Here is a 22,653-nt window from a genome sequence, read left to right on the forward strand (position 1 = left end):
GACTGTTGCATAACTTCCAAATCTCATCATGTCCAAAAGTACAGTAACTGCAATAAACAAAGACCTTCTACAAGCTCTGGACGTCATTAGATTGGTCACAGCGCACGCACTTTACACCTTTAAAAAAGTTGCAGTTGCACCACGTCCAAAGCCGCTGCCGGTTGCACGACATCCAATAACTCAGCGCTGTCCCACGACGTCCAGAGCGCCTGCACACTGTGAAAACTGTTTTACCATCATTAGTGAATAATAACCCAAAGGAGCTCTGGACGTCTTCCGATAGCGCTGAGCTAATGGACGTCGTACAACTCTGGCAGCGGCTTTGGACGTAGTGCTACTGCTAAGTTTTTAATAGTACGATGTGCGCTGTCGCACGATCCCCAGTGACATAATGTCCAAAGCTTGTATAAAGAATAATGTTTCTTGCAATTACTGTTCTTTCGGACGTCATGAAACAGTCAAATAGTTTATATTGGATGTCGAGAGACAGCTCACAAACTATATTTTGGACCACACTCCCTCTGTTTGAAGTGATATATACATAAAAATATACTGTATACATTATTCTTATGATGAGCATTTTTATATATATGACATACATATGACAAGATGAAACAGTGACCGTGTTCCTTTAGAGTGCCTTATAAATTTGTTTTGCTGAATAATTTGTCAATTATTTTACAAGGTAAATGTAGATATATGACATGTATGTTACATTGTCAAATAGCTGTTACCAGAAACGTTTTATCGTACAAGAACACAGAAAAGAAATCCCTTAACTTACTTAGACCAACGCAACCCAAAATTTCCAGATAATTCTTATTTCACCTATTGCATACTTAACTTTTTCATTTTCAATAAGTTTTTGCAAATAAAAAGTTTATTAGAGAAACATACTATTATTAAACTCCTTTATAAAAATAAATACAGTATCCTACGAGTAAATAAAAGTGTTTGTCAATATATAACATTGATAAAAACATATAGAATTAATAAATTAATAGTTTTACTTAAAACTACTTCTTAGCACTAGATATACAGGGTGAGTTTCTACTTAGCGTGTTAACTTCTCCAGTAGGTTCTACTCACTAAAAGGAACAAAAAAGGTCCTATAAACCCATGTCCGGTTTTCAACCGTTTGGCTGTAATAGGGGATTTTGTGTTTTTCTTATTTTATTAGACTTTGCTCCACAATTTATGTAATAAAAAACTTAACCAATTACTTTAGAGAGTTATAGTTAAAATCATTGGAAAGAATATTAAATTTGCTATAAATTAAAGGTTTCATTCAACAATTATACCATTACATAGTCCACGTTATATCCAAAATAAAGTAAAAATGTCATTAAATTAATTAATTACGAAAATTTTCATGAGCCCACTTTGATACATAAACCTGCATTTATGCAATGTTGAAATGCATAAAAAACTTGGTCATTCAATAATCTTTCAAATGATCTGCTATTCAATACTATTATTGATATAAACCACTGAGAAATTACTAATAAACTACAATAAAACACGGTTTACAGATTTTGTTTTTGCACAGTTTTACTGTTGATAATAATTACTGTATACTCCATGTTGTATTTTATTGAACAATCTGATAAGATTTGTACATTATTTTAACTTTTAAATATTTATTAAAATGATCTGAATTAATAAAATGTATAAACTCAAGGATTTTCACATTTTCAAAGATGTAGTGTGTTTGATTCTTAAATGCTGTATAATTAGTTTTACCTTGTGCTTGATTAAGTCAGCTTTTATTGATTTGTCATCTATAGCTAGATAACTCAGCTGCTTAAACATACCTTGTTGAGTAATTTGCTGTTTTAACTTTATATTTCCAAGTCAATTAAGAGTTTTTCAACATTTATTAAACTATGGAGCCTTTTACCAATCAAGAGTATGCCAACATGATGAATACAGTAATTATTGTTAACAGTAAAAACTGTGTCAAAACAAAATCTGTAGACCATGTTTTATTGTAGTTTATTAGTAATTTATCAGTGGTTTATATCAATAATAGTATTGAATAGCATATCATTTGAAAGATTATTAAATGGCCAAGTTTTTTATGCATTTCAACATTGCATAGATGAAGGTTTATGTATCAAAGTGGGCTCATGAAAATTATTGTAATTAATTAATTTAATGACATTTTTACTTTATTTTGGATATAACGTGGACTATGTAATGGCATAATTCTTGAATGAAACCTTTGATTTATAGCAAATTTAATATTCTTTCCAATGATTTTAACTATAACTCTCTAAAGTAATTGGTTAAGTTTTTATTACATAAATTGTGGAGCAAAGTCTAATAAAATAAGAAAAACACAAAATCCCCTATTACAGCCAAACGGTTGAAAATCGGACATGGGTTTATAGGAACTTTTTTGTTCCTTTTAGTGAGTAGAACCTACTGGCGAAGTTAACACGGTCAGTAGAAACTCACCCTGTATACAGGGTGATTGATATAAGTGTGCCAGCCGTTTTATTCGAAAACTATAAGAGTTATCAAAAAAAGTTAAATAGTAAGTGCCTTGGATTTTTTATTTAAAAAATTTTAGTCGAGTCAAAAAAATTATTTAAGCCGCCATTTTTCTAATATGGCCGCCAACTTTGATTTTCCTTATGGAACACCCTGTATTTTATGATGTATTCTGGTAGAAAATGTAATTTTAAGACGATTTTACTCTTGTAATTTTTTTCATAAACCTAACCGTTTCAAAGATAATAATGGTTAAAGTTTTGAAATTTCTGCATGAGAAAGAGTTTCGATAAAGGCCTAAGCAAGCATGCCAGCTGTTTTGTTCGAAAACCATTCAAAATTTCACAACTTAAACCATTATTATCTTTGAAACGGTTAGGTTTATGAAAAAAATTACAAGAGTAAAATCGTCTTAAAATTACATTTTCTACTAGTATACATCATGAAATACAGGGTGTTCCATAAGAAAAATCAAAGTTGGTGGCCATATTGGAAAAATGGCGGCAAAAATAATGTTTTTGACTTGACTAAAATTTTTTAAATAAAAAATCCACGGCACTTACCATTTAACTTTTTTTGATATCTCTTATGGTTTTCGAATAAAACGGTTGGCACACTTATATCAATCACCCTGTATACAGGGTGAGTTTCTACTGACCGTGTTAACTTCGCCAGTGGGTTCTACTCACTAAAAGGAACAAAAAAGTTCCTATAAGCCCATGTCCGATTTTCGACCGTTTGGCTGTTTTGGGGGATTTTGTGTTTTTCTTATTTTATTAGACTTTGCTCCACAATTTATGTAATATAAACTTAACCAATTACTTTAGAGAGTTATAGTTAAAATCATTGGAAAGAACATTAAATTTGCTATAAATCAAAGGTTTCATTCAACAATTATACCATTACATAGTCCACGTTATAACCAAAATAAAGTAAAAATGTCATTAAATTAATTAATTACGATAATTTTCATGGGCCTCCTTTGATACATAAACCTGCATTTATGCAATGTTGAAATGCATAAAAAACTTGGCATTTTAATAATCTTTCAAATGATATGCTATTCAATACTATTATTGATATAAACCAGTGAGAAATTACTAATAAAATACAATAAAACACGGTTTACAGATTTTGTTTTTGCACAGTTTTACTGTTAATAATAATTACTGTATACTCGATGATGTATTTTATTGAACTATCTGATAAAATTTGTACATTATTTTAACTTTTAAATATTTATTAAAATTATCTGAATTAATAAAATGTATAAACTCAAGGTTTTTCACATTTTCAAAGATGTAGTGTGTTTGATTCTTAAATGCTGTGTAATTAGTTTTACCTTGTGCTTGATTAAGTCAGCTTTTATTGATTTGTCATCTATAGCTAGATAACTCAGCTGCTTGAACATACCTTGTTGAGTAATTTGCTGTTTTAACTTTATATTTCCAAGTCAATTAAGAGTTTTTCAACATTTATTAAAACATGGAGCCTTTTACCAATCAAGATTATGCCAACATGATGAATACAGTGATTATTATTAACAGTAAAACTGTGCAAAAACAAAATCTGTAAACCGTGTTTTATTGTAGTTTATTAGTAATTTCTCACTGGTTTATATCAATAATAGTATTGAATAGCATATCATTTGAAAGGTTATTAAAATGCCAAGTTTTTTATGTATTTCAACATTGCATAAATGCAGGTTTATGTATCAAAGGAGGCCCATGAAAATTATCGTAATTAATTAATTTAATGACTTTTTACTTTATTTTGGTTATAACGTGGACTATGTAATGGTATAATTGTTGAATGAAACCTTTGATTTATAGCAAATTTAATGTTCTTTCCAATGATTTTAACTATAACTCTCTAAAGTAATTGGTTAAGTTTATATTACATAAATTGTGGAGCAAAGTCTAATAAAATAAGAAAAACACAAAATCCCCCAAAACAGCCAAACGGTCGAAAATCGGACATGGGTTTATAGGAACTTTTTTGTTCCTTTTAGTGAGTAGAACCCACTGGCGAAGTTAACACGGTCAGTAGAAACTCACCCTGTATACTACAATAAACACTATTGGTGTTTTATTTACAGTGAACATTTTCCTATTAGTTTTCTTCCCTCTTCACGGTTTAATTATTTTATTACTGTGATGTCACAGTATATTTGATTTGTACATTTTTAACAGTAGTTAAATGTTAGCAGAACAAAGTTTAAAAATTCTAGCTGATAGGTAGATTTGTGAAGTTCATAAATCTAGAGTTATATCACATACCTACATCTAAAAGATTTGATATTTGGAAACAATTCATTTAGTAAATATGTGTAATAAAATTAAATAAAGTTTGAAATAATGTACTGTTTGAAATAAATAACCAAAGCCACAGAGGCGGGGAAGGGTTCTTCTGCCATGTGCCACTTTTAACTGACGCAAAATATTCCTAGATTTTAAAATTTAATGTATAACTTTGATTATGAACAACCAGGATCCTGAAGTTATTTGTTCAGGTTTAGCTAACTACTAGAATTTTGTTCTGCCATCATCACTGTTGAGATTTCTTTACAAAAGAGGTCAGTAAATAACATGTTTTAGATGTTAGGCCCAGAATTAGTTGGATTGCTTTCAGACTGTACTTTTATCTTTACGCAGTATTTGTAGTGACACCTGAAACCCATTAAATTTACTTTAAACCCTTACTGAATATTCCAGATAACCTGAATGACCTGTCTTAGCACTAACCTTATTGATGAGACAAGTCACTGATTAACCGATCCATAATTAAACTGTCCACAATTCTTAACCCAACCAAAAAATTTCAGGGTAAATTCCCAATCTAATTCCAGGCCTGAGCTTTATTGACCTCTTTTACAAAGTTCCACACCCTACCGCAGCAGACTATTGTAACATGGATCTACCAGTGTACGTCATAGCCTCCGAGCCGTGAGAATGTTTACGCGAATGTTCTCTGACCAGGTGGTCTATCGAGAGGCTGTGATTGGATGCGGCGAGTGCTGACTGCAGCCGAGACGCGAGGTAGCACATGAGGAATGCGGAGATGAACAGAAGACAACCCAGCGCTGCGGAGATTAGCAGAAATGTGCTGCAGGAGTTCTCCATCGCCACTGTGTGATGGTACAGATCTGTAAACAAGCGTTGTTTGAGAATAGTTTTGATGTTGGAAATAGAAAAAAAGTATGAAAACACAGGAAATTTTGAACATGACTCTGCAGATTGGACAAGTAGTGGGTGAAAGTTATTTCAATTAGGTATTGAAGTAACTAATTGTAAGTAAGTAATCAATAATCAATAGTCCTTCAAAATCCCTGCATTTTAAAATTAGTCACATACCATTGTGAGCATCATCTAAATTTATAAAAACAATTGAAATAAAATTTCATTGGTAGTTTTGGTAGATTAGAATTGATTAGTAACGTTGCTTTCCTCAGCTACAAAATGAACATCAGACAATGTATCACAAACTAGTCTACTTATGCTATAGTTGTTAAAAACTACCTACATATGAAACATTGAGGGAAATTAGGACACAGCTTTTAGGCCATTTTAAAGCCAAGTTAGTGAGATAAGTGTGATTTGTCTTGTTTAAGACCACTTTGCTTTTTAGCTATCATAATAAATTTAAATCCATAACCCTACTTAAAGACATTTAGCATCAATATATAATGACTTTTTATTGGAGTTAAATTTTAAAATGTTTAAATTGTCAAGACATGATTGCCAAGCATTAGACCTATGATTTTTTTTACTACAACATTACAACATTACAACTGTAATGGACCAGTGCTGCTTAACTTGCTAAGTACCATACGTTGAAACTAGCTAGTGAGATTAATTAATTCCCCTCAAGTTCAAAAGTCTAAACTAGTACTTTAAAACCAGAATGTATCTAAATCTCCTTTCGTGTAAGGAGTCGATGCCTCTTGACATAAAAGAAAATACTGACAGATTTGCATTGGTTGTGACTTCATGGTTACTTACATTTTCAGTTTAGAAATCATACCTGCAATATAAATTTTTAAATCTAAAATTGGAGAAAATTTTAACAATATTTATCTTCTAAGAAGTTCAAGCCTATTTCAATACCAGACTCTTACCTCCTGGCATGAGAACAGTGTACTCGATGTTCTCATGAAACTTTGTATACTGAGTGTTGTTGCGGAACTGATCAGACATTGTGCCGCTCGGCATGTTAGCACTCAACGCTCTCCGTCGCCTTCCCTGTCCACTCGGCTCAAACAGATCAAGGCAGTACTCCTAGAAAACACCCAAAAATCAATATGAGTAATTTTAGTATATCCACTGTACGATCTTGAGGATTTAATTGATCAAAATTTAGTTATAGATTTTATAAGGACACATTGGAGTGCATAGTTAGGGACAATGATGAGTAAAGGAGTGTGGTGAGAAAAAACAGTGTAGAGGTGTAAGTCAAATATATCCTATCTCGGCTGAAATGCAATAAAGCGTTTTTCTTTATTCTGGTCGGTTTGCAGGTTCAACTACAAATTAATTGGTTTTGTTCCAAGTAAGTTTCAAAAGTAGTTGAAACATTCAATGCTTTTTGAGTAACTTTGACCCCACATTATAATTCTATATAACTACTATTTATTTTGTAGTTTTACCATAGATTGTATTATTTAAGATTTTGTTGTGTCTGAACTAACTAACTGTTAGTTCCATACTGAAAGAGATACCTGATATATGATACCTGCAAAAAAATTTCTACTTTGAAATAGATTTTTATTAGGAACTTAAAACAAAATGCTATTTTTGAAGTTATCAAAGCAAAACACGTCTGAATATTTTCAGTTTTACATGCATGGTATTTTTTCTGACCTGGTAAATTACAGTAATTAGTTTCTTATTTCTATAATATGTTGAGAATTTATTGAAAAGTTTGCCATTAACTGTTTTAATTTTATTACATTGAAAATCTTGTCCCCACAGTCAAAATACTGAAATGAAGTAGCCCATGCTCCCAGCCCAGTGTGTTTCACAAATCATTTGATTGAAAATACTCCTGAACTTTCCAAAAAATATTTAAAATGTACATTAGCTCCAAACATGTACCTATTTATATAATTATTACAGTTTTTATCTTACAGGTTGGCAGTCCACAGCGTCCATGCAAGCTTTGATCTGTGAATGTATCCACAGAGTTGATCTTTCCTTCATTGTACTCAGCAGAAATGCTTCAAAGTCTAGAAAAACCTCATTGTGCCGGTCTCTATATCTGGCAGGTTGATGAGGGATGATCGCTACAAAGTCTCGATTACGACACCTAAGAAACACACATTAGTTTAGATTTACCTTTGTTCTTGTTGCCTGAGTACTTGTAGGTTGTAGGTAAGATAAGTGTACCCTATGCATTTCACCACCTTGTGTGGCATCTTCATCTCTAACGCTATGTATTATATTACTACAAAAATATTTACACTTGTATCTGGATTGAGTCGATTGGACAACGAGATAACGGACATGCAACAGAGTCATGGTTAGAGGTCTTTCTTCCTCTGTTTCATTTTTTGGACTCCACTGGCTTTGATACAACTGTTACACTGTAGTATTTAAAGTCATAATATTTTTAATGACAAGCTAGAGAAGCTAGAGCTTACGTGCAGCTCTAGCTTATCGAATGAAAGCAACTATACATTGCACAGCGGCGTCAGTTCCAAAATAGCACTGCTAAAACATTCATTTTACAATTCTCTAATCAATCAATCATGTATGTGGATGCATGAGTAAACACCCCTTAAAACAAGTGTTTTTAGACCATTTCTGCAATAAGTTGGACCTGAATAGCAATTTGTAGTGGAATCATTAGTTTTTTTTCACTAACTTAGAATGAATTTAATAGGTACTTGTTATCATACTAACCCTCCCTTGACTAGAGCCACACTTCCTGCTACATGAGGATCGTCAGGGTCTGGTGAAACTGTTACTTCCATCAGCTTCACATGCTTCCAGGCTGGAACACAAAAACAGTGTTATGAGTGAGGTTTTTGGGTTTTACCGTCAGGTTTTGTGATGTTTTGTAGGTAAAGAATATTACTATTGATATTATCTTATATTTATTATTATTAATGATATGATTTATGTAATACTGTAGCCTGATACATGTTCTTCAAATCACATACTATTACATCGGTTGCCAGTTGTGGTTAGTAAAGCAATTTAAATGTAAAAATATTAATTCCTGAGAACCACTGAAGCCACTTCACACACAGCTACTCTAAATTGACAAGTGTAGGAGTTTCTTGCTGTAACAAAAAAAGTGCTCGTTGGTTTGTCAACAGGTGTTCCATCAAACTTTTTCTTTTAAAAACTCAATAGTAGTCATTTGTTGTTAGAAGTGTTTAAAATATTTTACTACAACAGATTCCCACGAATAACTCCTCCACAAATAAAACCCCTAATCTGATGATCCTCCACCTTATTCTGATCACCTCTACAAACAGTACCATCAGAAAAAAGAAAAAAGAAAAAAAAAGACCAGAAAAGAAAATCATCAATACTTTTACTCACGTAACTGGTATAACTGGTACATCGTACATCTCATACCTGATTGTGGATTTATCCTTGCTCGAAGCTGCAACTTTGTTCCTATTGGCACTGCCTGGTCAACAGGTAGTTCAGAACTAGAGTTGGTCATCCTAGGTGGAGCCTCCTTGTACAGAGCCACCTCGTACTCCAGACGACCAGGTGTCTCCTCTACTACACCAGACACTCTAGCTCCATGTGGACTACACATACATGAATGTCAGTAATGTACATACAGTTGGTCATCCTAGGTGGAGCCTCCTTGTACAGAGCCACCTCGTACTCCAGACGACCAGGTGTCTCATCTACTACACCAGACACTGCTCTAGCTCCATCTGGACTACACATACATGAATGTCTGTAATCTACATAGAGTTGGTCATCCTAGGTGGAGCCTCCTTGTAAAGGGCCAACCTCGTACTCCAGACGACCAGGTGTCTCCTCTACTACACCAGACACTCTAGCTCCATGTGGACTATACATACATGAATGTCAGTAATGTACATAGAGTTGGTCATCCTAGGTGGAGCCTCCTTGTACAGAGCCACCTCGTACTCCAGACGACCAGGTGTCTCCTTTACTACACCAGACACTCTAGCTCCATGTGGACTACACATACATGAATGATGCATGTCTGTAATGTACATAGAGTTGGTCATCCTAGGTGGAGCCTCCTTGTAAAGGGCCAACCTCGTACTCCAGACGACCAGGTGTCTCCTCTACTACACCAGACACTCTAGCTCCATGTGGACTATACATACATGAATGTCAGTAATGTACATAGAGTTGGTCATCCTAGGTGGAGCCTCCTTGTACAAAGCTACATTGTACTCCACTCCAGACGACCAGGTGTCTCCTTTACTACACGATAAACTCTAGCTCCATGAACAGTGAACTACTTACCCTATTATGATTGTCAGCAATATGCATTACGATCACATAGAGTTTATCATCTTAGGTGGAGCCTCTTTTTATGAAATAAAATAAACATGTTAACAATTATTTATATTCATTAATCTTACAAATTCATATAGTTTTCAAATTTTTTTAAAAATCCAACAATTAAAATCACCACGCATTAATTAATTTTTTAATGTCGAGTTGGAGATGGCATAACCCATCTCAAACCACGTTAAAACTGTAAGTCATTATTCAAATATTATTGCAATACTTACAAGCTGCCGGCGAAGCCTGCTGCCTTGTTCTCTATGATCGTCGGCTCTGGTGGCTTGCACATGATGATGAGTTCTTGATCTGACATCATCACAACCCCCGGGAACTGCGGGAACCATATCCTCACGTGGACAAACCCCTGCAACCACGTACAGGTCACAGTTTAACTGCGGGGAGTTGGCGTACGAACCATGAGATTCATGTTCACAGTCACTTTATTTACGAGTGAAAAATGTGTTTGGCTAATAGAATAAGGAGAAAAAAAATAGAAACAGATCTTATTTACAAAGCTTTAGGCCATCAAATTATTTTACAATTTATTTACGCCACACTACACTGTTTTAACGAACTTCCCGCGCAAGGATTTATTTCGGAAAACAGCTGTTTGACACCAGCTCAATACAATGTGGTTTCATTACGTAATACTGTACTGTAATGAGTTTTTACCGGAAACCAACCAGCTGATTGTATTTGGCAATTATTGGTTATAAGCAAAACCATAACCTCTATTAGACGTTATGAGTAGTGATTATTAGTCCTTTAGTCGGTGGGAATATAAGGATTTTTACATATTTTTACTTTCCCCCCCCTTAGTATATACTATGGAGATTTCGTCCGTATTTTTTATCTACGATTTTGCATCTACATAAAGACCATAAAATACTGTTACAAGTCAGGAGCCCCGCACAACAATAGCCAGGCGCCGTCTCAAAAGGGTTGTTTGTTTACACGGTTTCTCTGAACGCGCCAGTGATAGACAATAGACCCATGTCAACGGACTACGTCAATAGGGGGTTTGACATCTCCAGAAGCTTCCACGGCGATCCGTAAACACCTTTGTCTAGCCTAGGAGTAGTCTCTAGAATGTTCTACGGAAATCTTATATAAGGGACCGTCTTCCGTCACACGGCAGTTGAGTTGAGTTGAGCCTTCCGAGAATCGTCGCAGCAAGTGCCCGTCGGTGTTAGTGACCAGTGCTAGTGCTAGTGGCAGTGACAGTGTAGTGACAGTGAGAGTAACAGTGTAGTGACTCTAGTGACAGTGTAGTGACAGTGTTGTAACAGAAGTGATAAATCCTGTAGAGGCTAGCTGTAAGTAGAAACATTGTAAATTAGAATAGGCTTTAGCTAGGTTTAGATAGGGTTAGTTAGGTGTTAGGTAATTCTAATATCTGTAAATATAGAATAATTATTGTAAATAAATAGTTATTATAAAATCGCCAAGTTTTATTTGTAAAGAACCTGCTAAGCCCGCAACAATTGGTGTCAGAAAGCGGCATAATTTTGGCGATTTTAATTGTAAAGTATTGAGTTTTATTTTAGTAGTATTAGATATTAGTAAGATTCAGGGTCTTTGTTACATATCAGTAATTTGTTTACAAAGGAAAAAAATCATTTATTGTAAAATTATTTTAATTGTTTTGCATAAAAATGGCTTTCAAAGGTGTGAAACTTGATGAGTTAAAAGTAGCTGATCTTAGGAGAGAATTAGAAGAACGAGATCTTGATTCTAGTGGAACTAAATCAGCCCTTCAGGCACGCCTTAAACAAGCTTTAATTGATGCAGGTGAAGATCCAGATCACGTTTTATTTGAGACGTCTGATATCAATAAAATGTTTAAAAACTTAGAGTCAAAGATGTCAGAAAATAGCAAAACATTAGAGTCTTTGTCAGAAAATAGCAAAACATTAGAGTCAAAAATTTCAGAAAATAGTAAAACACTAGAATCAAAAATGTCAGAAACTAGTAAAACGTTAGAAAGCCTAGAAGCTAATATTGAGGCAAAAATGTCAGAAAATAACAAAAACTTAGAAGCTAGCATTGAGACAAAAATGTCAAATGTAGAATCAAAAATGCTGAACAAATTAGGTGAATATTCTAGCAAAGTTGATGGTTTAGAAAGTAGGATAAATGAAATTGATGAGAAAGTTAACTGTATAGAAAAGAATCTAGAAGATAGGTTAGTTGATAAGCTTAGGCAGGAGATGGCTGCATCGGGGAGCTTCACACCTTCGTCATCAGCTAGCACTGACGAACTTCGGCAGGATAACGCCCCAGAAACGATCTCCAAGCCAGCGCCCACCATTGCTGCCGCTGTCCCTCAGAACATCGTTCCTCATTTCGATGGCAAAACCCCCTGGGAGGACTACATGCTTCTCTTCGAGACAGCGGCTATGGTCCATGGGTGGACAGAGGAGACAAAGGCTTCAGCACTGTGCCTTGCACTACGGGGCGATGCGTTAGCAGTTCTGCATGCTATGCCAATGGCGGAGCGGAAGAATTTCCCAGAACTAGTGAGGAGATTGGACATGCGCTTTGGGCATCGACACATGGACCAGCTTTACCGATCTCAACTGCGGAACCGGATCCAGAAACCCAGCGAGTCACTTCAGGAGTTTGAAGCCGACATTGCTCGCCTGGTGAGAAACGCCTATCCATCGGTCACGGATGATGTCTACGAGAGTTTGGCGGTGGATAAATTCCTCGACGGTCTACGTGAACCTGAGACTCAACAGGCAGTGAAGCTCGCCAGACCAAAGACCCTGAGTGACGCACTGACACAGGCACTGGAGTTCGAGGCTGTACGGCAGTCGGTGAGAGGTCAGGCCCGAGTCCGTGTGGCAGACGCAGAAACTACATCTCCACTTGACATCGAGGAGCTGGTGAAAAGAGTTCTGGAGGCGCTAAAAACACGTCGCCGGCAGATACGCTGTTGGAGCTGTGGACAGGTGGGACATCCCAGGAGTAAATGTCCTTCAACCACATCAGAACCGGAACAGGAAAACTAAGGAGGGTTGATGGAAAGGGGCAACCGTCAGCCCGCGATTTGAAAGCCCCGAGGAAAAGTGTTAAAGTTGCTTCACTTGGAAGTCAGTCAAGCAGTTTCTACATAGATGGAAAGGTGAACGGGCGTCTCCAAAGCTGTCTTCTGGACACCGGGGCGACTATGACCATCCTGAACCCCAACACTGTGTCGACTGAAGATATTTCACCAACATTATGGTCTCTACGTACAGCTACAGGTCAGCTGGCTCAGGTATATGGGCAGACGGTTGCTACCTTCCACATCGGCGGCTGCGTATTTAAACATTGCGCACTAGTTGCCGACATAGACGAGGACGTGATTTTAGGAACCGACATAATGGTGAAGTACGGACTGAAGTTGGACATGACAAAAGGACTAGTGACTCTCGGAGACGAAGATGTCATACTTCGGCGTGGGAAGGATATCGCTGCACGCGTACTTCTACTGGAAGACACAACGCTACCAGCACGCAGCCAAGTCATCGTCCGAACTACTGTCGAAGGAGATTGGACTAGTGGGCAAAGTGTTCTTCTGGAGCCAGGAAGTGACAGTGAATCCCAGCTTGGACGTGGTGTCTTTGTCGCCAGATCCTTATTTAACTTAGGACACGAAAATCCGGTGCGACTGATGAACTTGAATGGTTTCCCTGTGGCGATAAAAAGAGGAGTGAAGATCGGAACGTGCGTGGCTGTTAACTCAGTGGTACGTCAACTAAAATCATGTCCACCATCCCCAAATGGATTGCCGAAGGAGTTGGAAAATTTCGTGGAGAGCACCTGTCAGGATCTGACGCGTCAACAAAGTGCGAAAATAAGGGACTTCATTACCAGATGGCAAGATGTCTTCGAATACGGAAGCGGACCTAGAGGAAGAACAAACATAGTACAGCACAAGATAGACACCGGAGATGCAAAACCCATACGTCAGGCTCCTAGACGACTCCCGCTAGCAAAACGTGACGAAGCTGAGAAAATCATAAAAGAGATGGAAGCGGATGGTGTCATCGAGCCTTCTAGCAGCCCTTGGGTGTCACCTGTGGTACTAGTGAAGAAGAAGGACGGCTCAACAAGATTTTGCGTAGACTATCGCCTTCTAAACAATGTCACCAAGAAGGACAGTTACCCTCTCCCCAGGATTGATGACACACTCGACACTCTGGGAGGATGTCAAATATTCTCTACTTTAGATCTCAGAAGTGGCTACTGGCAGGTCGGGCTCACTCCTGAGGACAAGGAGAAGACAGCGTTCTCTATTGGGACAGGACTTTGGCAATTCACTGTGCTGCCTTTTGGACTTTGTAACGCCCCTGCTACTTTTGAAAGGCTTATGGAGAACGTCCTCAGGGGATTGTCATGGGAGACATGCCTGGTTTACTTGGATGACATTATCGTCCTAGGCAAATCCTTCGAAGACCACCTGAAGAACCTGGAGAATGTCTTCATGCGACTGCGGATGGCTAATCTGAAGTTGAACCCAAAGAAGTGCAACTTATTCCGCAAACAGGTCAATTACCTCGGCCATGTCGTATCAGACAAGGGAGTGTCTGTAGATCCGGAGAAGATCAGAGCTATCACCGATTGGCCAATACCACAGGATAAACACCAAGTTAGAAGCTTCCTTGGGCTGTGCGCTTACTACAGGAAATTTGTTAAGGGATTCGCTAATATTGCCAAACCGCTAACTAAGTTAACCGAAGACAAGAGAACCTTTGTTTGGGATAACGACTGCGAGAAAGCTTTTGAAGAGCTGAAGGCCAAATTATGCAGTGCACCCATATTGAGCTATCCACGATCAGACGGAAAGTTCATACTTGACACGGATGCCAGTAATACAGCAATTGGGGGAGTCCTTTCTCAGCTTCAGGACGGAGAGGAACATGTGATCGGATACTTCAGTAAGGTCCTGTCAGCGCCTGAGCGTAATTACTGTGTCACCAGGAGGGAGCTTCTCGCAGTGGTTAAGTCCATAGAACACTTCCATAAGTACCTGTATGGAAGAAGGTTTCTCCTGAGAACCGACCATGCCGCACTGATGTGGTTGCTAAGATTCAAATCTCCTGAAGGACAGGTTGCGAGATGGTTAGAAAGATTACAGGAGTATGACTTCGAATCAATCCATCGTGCGGGGCCTAGCCACAGGAACGCAGATGCACTATCTAGAAGACCATGCGGGGACAGCTGCGCGCACTGCACACGCAAGGAAGACAAAAGTGCATCAGTTCATCGTGTGACCGCCGTTGACGACGAATGGGATAGTAAGAGACTGTCAGAGGACCAGAAGGAAGACTCCGACCTAAGACACGTTATGCAGTGGAAGATGGACAATAAAGGAAGACCATCGTGGCAGGATATTGCTCCATTGTCTAAGAATGTGAAGACCTACTGGGCGCAGTGGAACTCGATTTTAATGGACGAAGGTGTTTTGAAGCGAGTCGTCGAATCGGAGGAAGGAGGGCACCGAAAACTCCAACTAATAATTCCAAAGAAGAGGGTTCCCGAAGTCCTAAGGGAAGTTCACGATGGAATTTCTGGAGGCCATCTTGGGGTACATCGTACACTGGTGAAAGTAAGGGAGCGCTTCTACTGGGCAAATCAGAGAGACGACGTTATAGACTGGTGCAGAAGGTGTGCAACATGTGCTGCTTCAAATGGCCCTGTCAACAAACGAAAAGCCCCAATGAAGAAATACAACGTAGGTGCCCCGTTTGAACGCATCGCCATTGACGTAGCAGGACCGTTCCCCATGTCCGATTCTGGAAATAGATTCATTTTGGTCGCAATGGATTACTTCAGCAAATGGGTAGAGGCCTATGCATTGCCTAACCAGGAAGCGGTAACAGTTGCAGATATATTAATCAAGGAAATGGTGAGCAGATTTGGCGTCCCGCTCGAACTTCATTCTGACCAAGGAAGAAATTTTGAGTCAGCAGTATTCTCTAGAATGTGTGAAGTTCTTGGTATCCGGAAGACTCGAACAACACCTCTTCATCCACAGTCAGATGGCATGGTAGAGCGCATGAACAGGACGATGGGAAGATACCTGTCAAAAGTCGTCTCCGATCATCAGCGAGACTGGGACCAATACCTGCACCTGTTCCTACTTGCGTATAGGAGTTCGGTCAACGAAACCACCGGCCAGACTCCAGCCAACGTAGTTTTCGGCCGAGAGCTCCGTCTTCCATGCGACCTGCAGTATGGTTTGAAGCCAGACGAATGTGTGGTTGGCGAGGACTACGTATCGGATCTGCGGAAGAGGATGGACGAGATACATGAGAAAGTTCGTCGCAACATATCTGGAGCAAGTGACAGGATGAAGGAGAGGTACGACGTGAAGGCCGAGAAAGGAGGGTTCACACCTGGTGATCTCGTGTGGCTACATAATCCCCGAAGGCGTCGTGGTTATTCACCCAAACTCCAAAACTCATGGGAGGGACCCTATGAAGTTATTTCCCGTTTAAATGACGTCATCTACAGGATTAAAAAGCAACCAAATGGCAAACCCAAAATAGTCCATTTCAACAGGCTTGCACCCTACAAAGGAGATCACGGCCAACAAGATGAACAACAAGTTCGCAGCATCTCAACCGAAACAAGAGACGTCGTGCCCAAAAAACGTGGAAATGAGGAATTGAGGCTGTTATATAAGGACCTCTTCACCTTGCCAGTGGATTATGCTTTGGCCCACTGCGTAGCAGAAGACCTGAGAGCGTCGCGTGGTATAGCCACTGTCTTCAGGAAGAAGTTTGGAGGGACCGAAGATCTTGAGCGTCAGAGCCCAGCCATTGGCACAACCCTCCACCTGGAGCGCAATGGACAGCATTTGTTCTACCTCGTAACCAAGGAGACGTCAAACCAGAAGCCCTCCTACGAATCGTTGAAGAGAAGCCTGCAAGACCTGCGAGACAAGCTCCTTCGAATCGGAATAAAAAAGCTCGCTATTCCCAGGCTGGGATGTGGTTATGACGGACTGGAATGGAGGATTGTAAGAAATATGGTACAGGAACTTTTTAGGGACACTGGCATCGAAATTGTGGTCTGCGTATACAACCCATGGGGAACCTCCGGTGAACCAGAAGATCGCAAGCTTCGTGGGAAATCTGTTCTGGGACAGAACAGTCTTAAGGAGGGGGTAGTGTTACAAGTCAGGAGCCCCGCACAACAATAGCCAGGCGCCGTCTCAAAAGGGTTGTTTGTTTACACGGTTTCTCTGAACGCGCCAGTGATAGACAATAGACCCATGTCAACGGACTACGTCAATAGGGGGTTTGACATCTCCAGAAGCTTCCACGGCGATCCGTAAACACCTTTGTCTAGCCTAGGAGTAGTCTCTAGAATGTTCTACGGAAATCTTATATAAGGGACCGTCTTCCGTCACACGGCAGTTGAGTTGAGTTGAGCCTTCCGAGAATCGTCGCAGCAAGTGCCCGTCGGTGTTAGTGACCAGTGCTAGTGCTAGTGGCAGTGACAGTGTAGTGACAGTGAGAGTAACAGTGTAGTGACTCTAGTGACAGTGTAGTGACAGTGTTGTAACAGAAGTGATAAATCCTGTAGAGGCTAGCTGTAAGTAGAAACATTGTAAATTAGAATAGGCTTTAGCTAGGTTTAGATAGGGTTAGTTAGGTGTTAGGTAATTCTAATATCTGTAAATATAGAATAATTATTGTAAATAAATAGTTATTATAAAATCGCCAAGTTTTATTTGTAAAGAACCTGCTAAGCCCGCAACAATACACAGTTTTCCACTTTTCTAGTTTGCCGCCATTCTGGAAAATGACCGCCTTTTTTAAAATAATAGAATTAATATTTTTAACGAATTTTATGGTCTTTTTGGAATGTAGATGCAGTTCTAAGACTTATTGACTCATCGCAATTTTTATCTAAACTTACTCGTTTAGGAGCTACATGATGGGGGGATAAATGATGGGGTCGCCGAAATTTTATCATCCTGGAATTTTACCCCCTGGGCAAAGCTGACGTCACTATGATGTAGTAACCAGAGTGGCCAAAAGTTTGTTCGCGGCCGGAATTTTACCCCCGCGGATTTGGAAGTCTAATGAAAATAGTCAGAGCGTGATTAATTAGATTAGCGATAAAAACCGGAATTTTACCCCGTGTCCATATAACTAGCGTTTAGACAACTGAATATGTACGGGCCGGATTTTTACCCCCGGATTTTTACCCCCCAGAATTTTACCCCCGGATTTTTACCCCCCGGAATTTTACCCCCTGATCGATTTTAGAAACTGAATGATTGATTTTCTTATTTCTGTTTTTAATTAATTGTAAACATTTCATTATTTAGTAGCCTATCTTTATTTATTTATTTTGTAATCTCAACTAAGTAAACCGAATTTGCTGTTTTATTTTGGTCATATTAACCAACCGTTGGCTTCAAAGATCGAATCCTGATACTAGAATCTCAAAATTAAAATTAAAAACCTGTTCGATTAGTTAATGTTACAAATAAATTAATATAGGCTAGGTACTTAATAATAAAATGTTTACTATTAAATTAAAACTGAATGAAGATAATTAATCATTCTCACTAATTTATATATCTGGCCAGTGGGTAAAATTATGGGGGTAAAACTCCGGGGGGTAAAAATCCGGGGGGTAAAAATCCGGGGGGTAAAATTCCGGGGGTAAAAATCCGGGCCGTACATTCTAGGTTTTTATAATTTGATGTGTAAATTAAATTCACAACCGTGAAAATATATGTTTAATTTCGCGTTTAATCCATCGAGCTGATGTCGCGAAACTCAAAAGTTCGCGGCCGGAATTTTACCCCCTGGTATGTGACGCCACGTTTGTCCAGGGGGTAAAATTCCAGGGGGATAAAAATCCGCTACTCCTAATGAACACCGGAAGTCATTTTTCCTAAGGCTGTAACTCCTAAACGAGTGGGTTTATCGAAAAAAATGTCATGAATAAAAAAGTTTTTAAATTGCATGTTCAATCCGAAAACATGATAGAATATAGGGTGTTCCATAAGAAATTTAAAAGTTGGACGCCATTTTGGAAAATGGCGGCTGAATTCCGAAAAACTAAAGTCATATTTTTAACAGCCACAAAAAATAAAGGAATGTCCCCCATTTAAAGTTTTCTCCAATTCTTACCGTTTCCGATATCCTAATGGTGACCTCCTTGAGTTGATCACACTGTATACCATCTTGTTATAATTAAATACTATATCACAACATAAACAAATATGTGCAAATTTGCCTCTTGAACAAAAATATTAATCGGTGTATTGTGCAAAATAGTTATATGAATGTAATAATAGATGAAACAGTTTTTTTATGAAATGTTATTATTTCTTTAATAAAGTGAAAATCACGGCGATATATTTATTTATATCTATTAACATATCAAGCCTATATTTTTTGTTTTTTCAATGACGAATATCAAAAAAATATCCTACCTATGTAACATGAGATTTTTTCAATGGCGAAGAACAAAACAGTGATTGAGACGAGTAATGGTAGCAAAAACCACCAACAAAGTAAACTCAAAAGTAAATTGTGGAACGGGACCCAATTGTGGGGAAGTGGGTCATGAAGATGACTGATCGTCGAATGTTGCTGACACCTACAACGGAGGTAACCATTAAATATTTCCTTGGGAGACATTATTTGGTCGTCAACGTCAGAGTCTACAGAGCTGCCTGCGTTTATGAACCGTTTAGGTAAATGTAACGATGGTAAATCGTCATTTTGGGCGTCATCAAGAGGCAAATAGCAGATTGAAATAGTTGAGATAGAACTTGTTTCGGCTTTAGGCTATAAAACGAAGTCATAGAGGAAAAACTTTATATCAGTGTATTTTTGTACATACATATGATAACATAATACAGAATACCATAGTGGAAGAAAAATACGGCACTACAAACTACAGTTTTTAGACTTTGACGAAGGTAGGCTGTTTTGCATGTATTAGATGTAAGGCCTACCTTTTGTTCTGTAGCATTTACTATTGCAGAATGATTTTCTTATTTTATTAATAACACAACAATTATAATAATAATAATTATTATTATTATACAAGAACATCATCCTATATTTGCCACTGGAAAAATGAATAATAATGCTTCAAATAGTTTACGACTACACAATAAACGTATACTCTTATATAACTGTAAAAGGTTCGTTGAAAGACGGCAGCGGAGTCAAAGTGATGTTATCAGTGCACGAGTGTAAAGGGTGATAAACAGACAAAAACTCGGTTAGGTTGCGTAGGTCTTAATTACTGGCGAACGCTTGGGCAGCGAACCTTGCGGTAACTGTACAGGGACTGTTTACCTCCAGACATCTCAACAATACTACGATACTGGGGCAAGGAGAGATTCTGTTGTGAGGAGCGAAAGGTAATCGATTATTTTGGCAATACAACAAATAACGGTATCAGCAATCTGACACATACATTCTCCCATTAGCTTGTCAACAACATTTATCATGGGTAAGCGATGGGAGTAACTATGATATTTTATAAGGAACAAATCACAAAAGTTGCAATATCTTTTGAACCGTAATTGTTACAGCAATAGGGGCTTTCACTATTTTTTTTTTAATTATAAAGACTATGACACATAAATTTTAATCAAAACCGGCTTTTTTTCCTAAATTTTTATCAAAATCGTACGGGCCATCTTTGAGAAAATTCAATTTTCTATTATTTTATGGGGTTTATGGGAAAATCACTATTAAAAATCACCATTAAAAATCAAAATTAAAAAGAAATTAAATGACACCTGGAGATACCATGGATTAGTACCTACATACCAAATTTCATCAAAATCGATCCACAGGTGTAGTCTGTAGCTATGTACACATCCACACACACGCAGACATAACTTGCAGACATATATTGTATAATAACTGTTGTATTTTAAATTAAAGCACAGGATCTAGATGTATGCACGTGCCGGTGCAGACATACTTGTGTGCAAGAAGACAACTGGGCTTTCTTTAACTCTTAGGAGAAATCGTTTTTATCGTGATTTTTCAGCGGGTAACACAGACGGGCATGTTAATCATTTTTAGTCATTTTTAGTTAGAATGTCGAACTATATGTCACAAATAAAGAGCATAAATATTCAGCGCACAATTTCTAGCAGATTAGTAATTTTAAAATGGCAGCCATTTGACTTTTTATAACTTAAATAACTCAAAAATGGATTATTGTTAGAAAAACTCAAGGACACTTTTATTTAGCATTTAAAATTCCTTATCAAACAATCAAAAAAGATCGAAAAAATAACTTTTTTGGTTAAAAATAGAGCAAGCGTTAGTCAGGGTGCACTTTATTTTGCCTTATTTTACAACTAAAAACCGTTATATTTCAGCTATTTGTCATCCGATCCTTTTGATCTTGGTGTCGTTTAGGGAATTCCACATGCTAAATAAAAATATCCTTGACATTTTTTTATATTAATAACCATTCATTATTATTATTAATAATTATTATTATAATTATTAATTAATTATTAAATTAAAATGGCCGCCATGTTGACATTTCTAATCGTGCCAACTTAATTTTCTTTTCTACAATATTTCTTGTGTACGTTAACATGCTTACCTAGTTTCATAATCATCGGTTCAAAAACTGCAAAGATAAAAATATTTATGTATAAAAAACAAAATGGTGAATAACTGGGTAAACACATTTTTGGACATACCTTCACATGCATTTTTCACATACCTTCACACTCTGTATATAAAACTCGTGGTACTGTTTCATACAGTGGCCAAATGGACTGATCAGTTAGACAGGGGGCCTTTGACTGTTATAATAGTCCATTAACTAATTAGATTACCTAACTCATTTACATTATTATTTATGTTCTACTCACATTCCTCTTGAGCACTCCGCAGCGGGCGAAGTTGGTGACCAGCAGACTGTAGGCCAGCCCTGTGAGATCCTCCGGGTCCGGTCGGATCTGACACTCCGCGTCCAGCAGAGGGTCGATAGCTCGGTCATCCGCGAACAGCGGCGCCCCCTTGAACCCCTCGGGCTTCCGCAGCTTGGCGGAGATGTAGTCCTTCCCTATCACCTTCCCTTGCCGACCCTCCGACCCCGTGAAGGTGCATTGTATCTCTGACACTGCAATGAGAGAATGTTTCTGAGTTAGAAAAATGTGTATGACTTTCATGTTTAGGGATGAGTTACATAGAAAGGATGGACTCTTTCTACCAACCATGTGAGCCCTGTAAAGGTACATTGGATCTCTGACACTACAATGAGACCATTTTTCTGAGTTAGAAAAATGTGTATGACCATTTCATGTTTAAGAAATGTTTCTGATATATGGATGAGTTAAATTGATGGACTCTTTCTACCAATAATGCGAGCCCCGTAAAGGTACATTGGATCTCTGACACTGCAATGCGAGAATGTTTCTAAGTTAGAAAAATGTTCAAGACTTTAATGAAGAATTATTTCTATAGAGACTAATTAATTCATGTTCATCTTTTCTAGATGGGCCTTTTATGCCATCCCTCTGAGCCTGTGAAGAATCATTGGATCTCTGACATTGCAAGAAAATGTTTCCGGACTGAAATTGTTTTATGACTTTCATGACTAAGACATTTTTCTGATAAAAGGATGAGTTAAATGACAT

The 22,653-nt window shown here is 37.9% G+C and overlaps 1 protein-coding gene across 1 annotated transcript in view; it reads right to left on the reverse strand.

The window, feature by feature from the left end:
* Positions 1-5,302: 5,302 nt before the first annotated feature.
* Positions 5,303-22,653, reverse strand: part of LOC129003665 (uncharacterized) — a 37,718-nt gene continuing 20,367 nt past the window's right edge. The window contains exons 3-9 of the mRNA XM_054431964.1: positions 21,886-22,136; positions 10,235-10,371; positions 9,081-9,262; positions 8,397-8,487; positions 7,623-7,800; positions 6,614-6,773; positions 5,303-5,641 (exon numbers count right to left, since the gene is read on the reverse strand). Of these exons, the coding sequence (XP_054287939.1) occupies positions 5,397-5,641; positions 6,614-6,773; positions 7,623-7,800; positions 8,397-8,487; positions 9,081-9,262; positions 10,235-10,371; positions 21,886-22,136 (1,244 nt within the window). The 3' untranslated portion in view covers positions 5,303-5,396. The remainder of the gene's footprint in view (positions 5,642-6,613; positions 6,774-7,622; positions 7,801-8,396; positions 8,488-9,080; positions 9,263-10,234; positions 10,372-21,885; positions 22,137-22,653) is intronic.

The sequence above is a fragment of the Macrosteles quadrilineatus genome, unplaced genomic scaffold, assembly GCF_028750875.1.
Source record: "Macrosteles quadrilineatus isolate MER2022 unplaced genomic scaffold, UCM_ALF_1.0 Scaffold_9__3_contigs__length_116548681, whole genome shotgun sequence".
In the NCBI taxonomy this organism is placed as follows: domain Eukaryota; kingdom Metazoa; phylum Arthropoda; class Insecta; order Hemiptera; family Cicadellidae; genus Macrosteles; species Macrosteles quadrilineatus.